Genomic DNA, 9,709 nt, shown 5'->3' with positions numbered 1-9,709 from the left:
ATGTAATATTTAAAAATACCAGAAAAATAATGTCAAAACTGTTTTTATGACAGTTTATTTCCTGCAGCTTCTCTGTAGGCTAATGTTCATGTGTTAATGAAGTCTAAAAAGTTTGACTAGATAGAATTTTATGTTGCCATGTTTTTCTGTTTTGTGCTTTTTAAAGAAAAATCTGATTCCGTTTCTCCTTTGAGAGCTTGTTCATTTTTAGCTGAATGAATTCTGGAAACACAGGTTTCTAGGAACTGCAGCAAATTATTTGTTAGCAGGAAATTGGATTAAAAGGTGAAAGAACAAAACCAACACTGTATTATAGAAATAAGTTGTCCTAAACTGCATTTTAAGGGAGTAAGCTTTTAGGTTTGCACTGCAGCTACACTCTTAATGTAATGAGGAATCACCTTATACATTTTTAAAAGCTTCCATTCATGCTCCATCTCCTGGATAAGGATGGTAGGTACTCTGCTTTCCTGCAAATAGTGTTTTTTGCATTACTCCACGCTGTGCTTTTCCATCTTGCTTACTTCCCAAACACCTCAGGTTTGTTTTGTTTATCTATCTGCTTATATTCGCAGGACATTGGCTGCACAGTTTGCAAATGGATAGAGAATGACAGCTGAAAAATAAGGCACATACAAAACAAACTCTTCCCTCTTCCACTTTCCACATAGCTTATCTTTTTAATTCAGACAGTAACATAGGAAGGAGTTTAGTGGAACTATAATTAATGTTTTTTACCTCTTGATGTCCTGTTCATTTGATGTTCTCCATGATGCTTCCTCTGGTCAATCACTCCTTTTCCCATGTTTAATTTTCAATGTCCAGCTGTACTTGCGGCTCTTGTATTTGCTTGATGCGTCTTCTTCCATGTAACAGATACAAAGCTCATGGAGTCTCTACAACAGACAATGTGTTTGACTGTCTCTTAATTGGTATAAAACACTCTAGAAACCTCCCCCATCCAGTCCCATCACTTCTCTCCTCAATCTTTTCCTATATACTAGGATTTAGCATTTTGAAACTAAACTACACAATCTCCTATTTTCCCTCTATTAAAAGTGACCTAGCACAAGACAATTCTGACCTGTATTTTCTTCTAAGTATTTGAAATGCTACTTGGAACTGGTATAAAATTTTTGTGGCATTCTAGAGGTAGAAAGAAGGATTGGGGCTTTAATTCCTGACACTTACAAGTAGAATTGCAATGACATGTATTTGTTCTGTTCATATGGCTATACATGAAATACAGATATATACATACATGTGCACTCCTGCACATGCTTAGGCACAAGTAAGTGGTTATATTGCATGAAGGTGTTTCTCTTTTTCTCTTTCTTTAAAGGTTTTGACTTTTAAGGAAATCACCTGGCAGATGATCAGAATAGAAGCAGATGCAATCCAGAGTTCAAAGCATGAAATCATGAGTGCTCCAGTTCGACTGATTACTAACCAATCAAAAATTAGGGTCACACTGAAGAGAAGGGTAAACTTAAAAAGTTTGAGATCTTTTATTATTTTATTAATAATTTTTAAACTCATACTCTTAAGGCATACATGTATATGGTAAAAGTTTGAATTTAGGCCATGCAAAATGTAGAATTTCCATGACAAAATTTTTAATAGCATATAATCAGTAAGACTGTAGAGTTTACAGAAACTATTGCAACCAGAATTTGAAGATGAAGACCTTGCTCAGGTCATACTAGTGAAATTGTTTAACCCACAGAGCTTATTTATGATGATGATGATGCGTGTTGTCTTACCTCTGGATTCAGGCAATATTTACATTATGTACATTTAGATAAATGCATTAGTTTAATATCCAATGGCATGCCAAACAAAAAGTGAGGTACAATTACACTGTATTTTCAGTGCTTTTTAGTTAATGAGAGAAATACAATTTAACATAAAAGATATATTTGTTATTATGGTTGGATTCAATTATCTTAAAGGTCTTTTCCAACCTGAATGATTCTGTGATTCTGTTTATGTGGAAGAAATTTGCTGTTTGAGAATTATGGGTTTGCATTCACCTTTTTTATTTTCTTGTGTTTCCTATAAGAAGTGTAATATTTAATTGACTCATATGTCTTATTTAAACTTTTATCCTACAGCTAAAGGATTGTAATGTTGTGGCATCAAAACTGGTTCTGATTCTGGATGATTTGCTATGGGTTTTGACTGATTCACAGTTGAAAGCCATGGTGCAGTATGCCAAGTCTCTTAGTGAAGCCATAGAGAAATCAACAGAACAGAGAAAAAGCCTGGCTTCTGAAACAGCACAGGTATGATAATTGATTGTCTCATTATATTATTAGAAGGTGTAGCTGTTCTAAAATACACTACAGTGTGGGAACTAAAGTAGCAGAAACAACCCAATGAAAATTGGATTGTTTTCTGCTTGTTCAGTTCCCTGAACAGTTTGCAACAAAGTTAGAAAAATAGCATTGCTGTCAGTGACACAGGTGTAAAGAAGAGGGGGGAAGGAAGGTTGGGGGACGAACTGGCATTGCATCTCTGTGCCACTGAGCCATTAGCTTAACTTAGCTTTATTCTAGTATAGCACATGTAAATCTCAGTAATGATCCAAGGTGAATGTATGTGGTGCAGATTTTTTCTTATTGGGAAGGCCTGTTTTGAGTGAGTAGGATGATACTTATATTTGAAAGAAGAGAATCTTGATAAATCAATATTTATAACTAAATATTTTTTCAGAGCTCTGCCCCTGCACCCAGCTCCCAGCAGGTGAAAGCACATCAGACAACAGCAGCACCTGATCAAAATGATGCAATAGTAAAATTGTTTAATGATTTCGATGTCAAGGAAACTTCTCATCACTTAGTAATTTCCCATTTGGACCTACATATATGTGATGATATCCATTCTAAAGAAAAAGGTAATTTTTTTTTAAAAGTAGCCATGATTGATTGAAGTGTGCCATATTTATAATCAGAAAAAATAAGACAATTGGCAGCACTTTTATGCCTTTTAAAAGTTATTAGAGGAGAATCAGTGTATATCCAAGGAGCTGGCTAGTCACTGAGATTTATAGAGGCATACAAGGTCTGCTGAAGAAAAGAGTGTGAAAACCACTTAGGTTTTAGTGAATGTGTTTCCCTGATTAGGGAAGGTACTTGAAAAGCATGAAGTTGACTGGCTAGAGACCCATTTCCTTACATGCAATATAGCTACTGCATTTGGAATTCATAATTGTTGGTGAGATGTCTTTATTGGTCCTTTATTTTTGGCCATGAAATTTAAATTTAGTAGTGGAGAAATCAGAACAGAGGACTCATAAGACCTCTTCCCTGCAATAGAATAAATAAAATAAGAAATTCTAGCTACAGTAATCTTGAAAGTAAATGTTGACTTTGCATCATAATCATATATTCTGTGTGAAAGGTTTTGTTTCAGAAAAAAACGCAGTAATGTGCATATGAAGAGTTGCCTTTTTAACAAGCACTTAAAATAGTATGCAATTAGTTAGTAGTGACTGAGTACAGAACTCGGTTCTAAAGCTGATCTTTAAAAATCAGTGAAGACCACCTGAATGAAATTTTGAAGGAAGATAATGAGGTTTTATGGAGAGCTAGTAAAAGGGAGGAAGAAATACATGTTAGATATTTAAAGAAAGGTACCATCTTAAGACTGACATTAAATACAATGTCTACACAGCTGAGCATTGTTTTATTTTACAGACTCAAATAGACGTGTTACAGGAGGGGCCATGCAGCTTTCCTTCAGCTATTTAACAGTGGATTATTACCCATTTCACAAAACAGGTACAAAAGTGAACATTTTGTGAAATACTTGTGCATCTTTCTTAAATACTAAAAAATCTGTGTATGTGTAGGACTTGGATAATATTGCTCCAAGTGTTTGAAGTACACCCTTTTTATTTCCCTCTGTATGCAAAAAGAAACAACAAAGGTAACCACCTGGGAAGCAATTTTATTTTTGTGAATGAGCCAGACACTTTTCAATGTTTTATTTCATCAACAAAATGGTATTTACATATATCTGACCTGAAAATAATTGTCTGTTGACAGGGGAGGGCAGTACAGCAGATTGAGAATTCACTAATTGGGTATTTGCAAGAGTCAAATCTGCTATTTTTTCAATATTGAAATCTAAAATTTTATGCCTATTTCCAGGCAATTTTTTGTTCTATTTTGTTTCATTAACAAAGCATCCCAGTGTGTAGAAGTTCGGTTGCGTAGCCTTTTGTTAAATAATCGGTATTCAAAAGATACCAGCAATTTCGAAAGAAGAATTTCTTACAAATCATTCCTAATAAATATGTTTTGCAGAAATCTAAAAAATTTAGAAGAGACAAAGTAAATGTTGTGTTTAATTTGAGATCAAAGGCAATCCAGTACAGTGGAAGGAGCTTTTAGTTGGCATAGGGGTTGGTTGTGCTTTGTTTTGCTTTTTACTAACACAGACCACTCATTTTGGAGTGATTATCCACATACATTAAATATATGATTTAGCTTGCCTCACATCCTTGTCATTCATGGTTGCAAATGGAATCATGTAATGTCAACCTATTTCATAAATAACAAGTGTAGGTTTTGCACCTTAAAAAATGTAACTTAATGTCGGTCAAATAAACATACATAGCCACAGAAAATATATTGAAGATTATCAGTATTCTTCCTTTGCTGTAGATTGGCTCAGTGTGGCTTGAAATTTGTGATGTTTGTTTCCTTTCCTATAGAAGAGAGACCTTAAATTACAGGAATTTTAACACATGCCTGTCTTGTGATGCAGCCATGTTTTTTGTTTACTGTCACTCCTGATTCCGACTATTTTTAGGTGAGGGTCTGATATGTGATTTCTGTGAGCTCTCCTCAGAGAAAATGTAGAGAACCAGGAGAATCAATAGATTGTTTATTTTGAAAGGGTTTTCAGCCAGATTGAAACATGCACTGTAGACTCTAGGATGGGTATGTTAGAAGCTCAGTAAGAATGCCTTTAGGTGACAGCTACATAGGACATCACTCCCCCTGCATTAAACCAGTGATGGAAAAGATCATCTGTAGAGCAACAGTGGTGCCTCCAAAGGTGGTGTTCTCCTGCAGTCTTAAATGATGGTCTGTACCAGTGTAAGTAACAGAAATCTAGGTCTCACTGGTGAGCTATGGCAAAAATCTGCCAAAGGTGGTCATGTTTGTTTGTAGGGTCTCTGTGGAGGGAGAGGGAACATGGCAGAAAGTTTCCTTTTCTGCTTTAAGATCTTGTCATCCTCTATGGGCTAACTCATCACAAGGGTGGGAGTCCACTTACTCAAAATAAAAGGAGCACATATTAATCTTGAAAGTTCAAAGGGAGTTTTTTAGCTGTGTAGCTACTGTGCCTCTATCTACTGCTGCATCAGGCTGTCAACCCCATATGGAAGGCATTCCTACCCTGAAGTCAAGGCTCTGCATTATTGCATACTTAAGGATGATATTGTATGAATACTCAGTAGGCAAAGAGGAAACGGCTGTATATTTCTGTGGCTGTTACCAGACTGTTTTCTTCTTTTGTACCTGTGGAATATTTAGAAATAGCTTATTTGGAATAGTCTTGGAAACTTCGATTAATCTTTCAGGAACAAAGCCCTCTATTATTTATCTTTGCAAATCTGGTTCTTGTGAGGCTTATTTGTTTCATTGTTTTTGTAGCAGATCCTACTCAGAAAGACTCTAAAGTAAGTCTGAGACATAATTGCCACAGGGTAGATTTCTAATCCATTGAACATCAAGCCTTCCAACAGTAGCCTTTCATAGTACTTAAGAAAAATGAAGCAGATTGTGTGTCCATTGACTGTGATAACACTAACATAAACCAGATGTACAGCAATCCATCTTTTCCTTCCAGACCTGCTCTCACAGAAGCTTTTATCCAGATCCATTATCTGTGCAGCTCGTGTGCTGCTGGATGATGATCAGAGAAAGCTACTGCTTTGCCATCATGCAGGACATTTTGCAGCACAGGAAGTAGTTGATCAAGCTGATATACTGAGACAATATGAGAAACTGAAAAACATTTTCTTCCTGGACAACCAGCAATAAATTCAGATAGTAGCAACATCAGTGCCAGCTCCACTAAAATACTGTGTTCTTTTTACAGTCTGGCCTGTCTCTCCACTTTGCACAGATAAATGTGGCAACGATTCTCCATATATAGAATTGTAGAATAATTAAGGGTGGAAAGCACCTCTGGAGATTGTCTAGTCCAACCCTTCTGATTAAAATCAGTTGAAGTAAGCTTCCCAAGATTGTGACCAGTTAGGTTTTGAATAGCTCTAAAGATGGAAACTCCTAACAGCCTGCCTGAGCAACCTAGCCCACTGCTTAATCACCCTCACAGCAGAAAAGTATTTTTTAATCTTTAGGTGGAATTTCTTGTATTTCAGTTTGTGCTTATTCTGTTTTTTTGTACTATGAGGCACCACTGAGAAGAATCTGACTCCATTGTCTTTGTTCCCCCTATCAGACATTTTTACACATTTACAAGATCCCTCTGAGTATTCTCTTTCTCAGGCTAAACAATCCCAACTATCTAAGCCTTTCCATGTAAGCCATGTTCTGGTCTCTTAAGTATGTTTGTGACCCTTTCCTGGACTCACTCGAGTAAGTCCATGGCCTTCTTGTATGGGGAAGCCTGGAACTAAACCCAGCACTCCAGATGAGGTCTCACCAGGGCTGAGTAAAAAGCAAGGCTCACCTCCCTCGACCTGCTGACATTGCTTTTCCTAAGTAGCCCAAGGTGCTTTTGCCTTCCTTCACATCAGGGACACATTGCTTGTTCATAGAATCATAGAATCATTAAGGTTGGAAGGGAACTTAAAGATCATCAAGTTCCAACCCCCCTGTCATGAGCAGGGAACCCTACCACTAGAGTAGGTTGCACAAAACCTCGTCCAACCTAGCCTTAAAAACCTGCAGGGATGGGACATAAACAGCCTCCATGGGCAACCCGTTCCAGTTCCTCACCACCCTTATAGTGAAGAATTTCTTCCTAATATCTAACCTAAATCTCCCCTCTCTCAGTTAAAACCATTACCCTTTGTCCTATCACCATCTTCTGAAGAAGTGTTCAACCTGTCATCGCAGATTTTTTTCTGAAAAGCTGTTTCCTAGCTGATCAGCCTCTAGCCTGTACTCTGGATGTTGAACTTGGATTTCCCTTTTAAAGTCCTTGAGATTATTGTTGGGTCACTTTTTTAGCCTTTTAAGGTCTGTCTGAATGGCAGCACAATCACTTGGTGTGTCAGGTGAATACATTTCTGAAAAGGGACCAGGAACTTCTTAGGACACAGTTCTGTCAGGAAAGATAAGTGTGTAAAAAACGAGCATGAGAACATCATTCTGTTATTTGCTATCACATCTATTTTTCAATGAAACATTTTTTTGCATGTTCTCACATAAGAAATTAATCATGTCATTGGATTTCTCTGCACTGGAAGTATCTGATAATGTTTTGAGCCTTAGTTAGTGGTGTTAAAAGGCAGGTGGCAATATTATGGTTTTTTTCTGAGTGAATTTGTGAAGTAGTGAGACTTGTTTGCATGCAATATATAATTTCTGTTTTAACGTCTGTTACAACTTATGTTGTTCTATAATTACCGCATGCAGTGAGATCATATTTTGAAGAAGAATTGTGAAATAGAAACTTGTGATCAGTTTGGAGCAAACTTTCAAATGAGTTAATATTTCATTCTTTCTTCTTCTTTGAAGGAGACAGCTGTGATCACTGGATGCATTATAGTGATGCCACTAAAACCAGAAGTGGGTGGGCCAAAGAATTATTAAATGAATTCAAAAGCAATGTTGAATTGCTTAAGCAGGCTGTGAAGGATCAGGTCATAGATTCTCCTCCCAAATCACCACCTGCTGTATCTCCGCAGAACCTACAAACAGGTACTTTGTGTCATTAATGCTCTAATTCCATTAAATGTTAAAACTTTTCTTAAAAAGGCTGTTCTTTTCAATGATTTCATCACTATTCTTTCCTACAGGCAAAGAACAGATACCGAAAGGAACATCTAGGGCTTCCTCTGTATCTTCCCAACAACCAAAGGGCAAACTGATGTCTAGTCCTATTGTGGTTAGACTTGCAGATTTCAATATATATCAGGTACATTTCTTCAAGTTAGTAAAACTGGGGCCACTTCGCCCTTGACTGTTACATAAATACGGTTTTTAGGGGACAATTCTGAAGCCCACTGAAATTAGTAGAAGTCGCTTCATGCGTTATTGGATTAGATCTTTATGGGCCTGCTTCTGCTTTGCTGAAATCAATGGCTGTTTTCTTATTGAATTCATACGAGATTATACCCCGTCACAACTATGTTTAGGATCCATGTTCTTCTATTCCCCAAATCCTGACATCTGGCATGTCATCTTTTATTATACCGTGTTAGGTACACAGCATTTTAATGTAAGGGTTTGTATTTCATGCTTGTCTTATACCTAGATGATATTAATTTTTTTTAATGTTAAATTAATGGGGTTTAAATTTTTTTCTCCACCCTTTCCTCCCCCAGTGATATTTTGAGTAGACACTTTAACCTTTCTTTCTCCTCCCCCTCCCCACTTGTTTCCTTGAATAGTTTTATTTGCTGGCTGTGGTTCAGATTCGCTCTTCGATGCAGGTAGGAGGCAACTGGAATAGAGGAGGAGTATATCTCTAAGGCTGAATGGTAGTGTTGCAGGAGGATCGACACTTAAATCTCAAGTTCTGACAAAAATTCTTAGCTTGTGCCTTCTACTTGCTCCTGTTTCAGTTTTCAATACTTTTTTCCCATATCTCATCCAGTAGAGGGAGAGGTTGCAGCTTGGTGCCAGAGGTGTTCATCTGTGGTTGAAGTGGTTTTATAGTATCATTTTGTACTGTCAGGTGTTTTCATTTGCCTTCTACTATGCAGATACTTGTTTCCTCCTCCCTATACAAGTACATTTTCACTTTTTTTAGTTGCCACTATATCTGTACAATTTACAAAAATATATTTTTCTAAATAGATCTATTAGTACTTGAATTTGTGTGTGTGTTAACGCAGCTGTTTGCAGCTTGAAAAGAGCTACAGAGAGTGAAGCAAGCTCATAAAGGTTATATATTCATTATTTCCAGTGAAACTAATGCAAGTGGACATCATCATATATTCAATATTAATACGTTGGCTAATTTCAAACTAGCAGTCTGACCTATTAAATGTTGGATGAAACAGCTTTGTTTTGACAACATGCTTTTTAAACTTCAGTACATTTCAAGACATTTAAGGTCAAATATATATATCAAAGAGTGATCTCTTTCTTGTTTCATAATTTACATTGGAAGGAAGCAGAAATGGAGTATTACTGTTTTGTAGTCTCTTAACTCTCTGGTGAAGCAGACCTTCAGGCATAGCCAAGTATACATATTTTTGCCAGGTAATGCTGAACACTGTACTTAGCAGCATATAGTGGAGAGTTGGCCCATGTGCTGCAATCTGTCCTTAGGAACAGTACAAGGACTTCCTAATACTTGTTTAATAAATTTATCTAGCTCACCTATCCTTTATAATCTAGATATGGGATCCTTTTGGATAGGTGGTATGCAGATATACCATGTCCCAGCATAATTGCTTGTACAGGAGCTGTAGTGTTTGCAATAAAGATATCAGATCATTCCAGGCTTCTGCTGAATGCCTTTGAAAGTGACCGGCTGCCTCCTGCCTCAT

General features: G+C 36.9%; 1 protein-coding gene across 1 annotated transcript in view; it reads left to right on the top strand.

The window, feature by feature from the left end:
- Positions 1–9,709, top strand: part of UHRF1BP1L (UHRF1 binding protein 1-like) — a 55,948-nt gene that overhangs the window by 24,576 nt on the left and 21,663 nt on the right. The window contains exons 7-12 of the mRNA XM_010008078.1: positions 1,343–1,483; positions 2,115–2,285; positions 2,716–2,896; positions 3,699–3,782; positions 7,728–7,910; positions 8,009–8,127. Coding sequence (XP_010006380.1) covers positions 1,343–1,483; positions 2,115–2,285; positions 2,716–2,896; positions 3,699–3,782; positions 7,728–7,910; positions 8,009–8,127 — 879 coding nt within the window. The remainder of the gene's footprint in view (positions 1–1,342; positions 1,484–2,114; positions 2,286–2,715; positions 2,897–3,698; positions 3,783–7,727; positions 7,911–8,008; positions 8,128–9,709) is intronic.

This window comes from Chaetura pelagica, unplaced genomic scaffold, assembly GCF_000747805.2.
Source record: "Chaetura pelagica isolate M959 unplaced genomic scaffold, ChaPel_1.0 scaffold50, whole genome shotgun sequence".
NCBI lineage: Eukaryota > Metazoa > Chordata > Aves > Apodiformes > Apodidae > Chaetura > Chaetura pelagica.
This window is presented reverse-complemented; position numbering and strand designations above follow the sequence as displayed.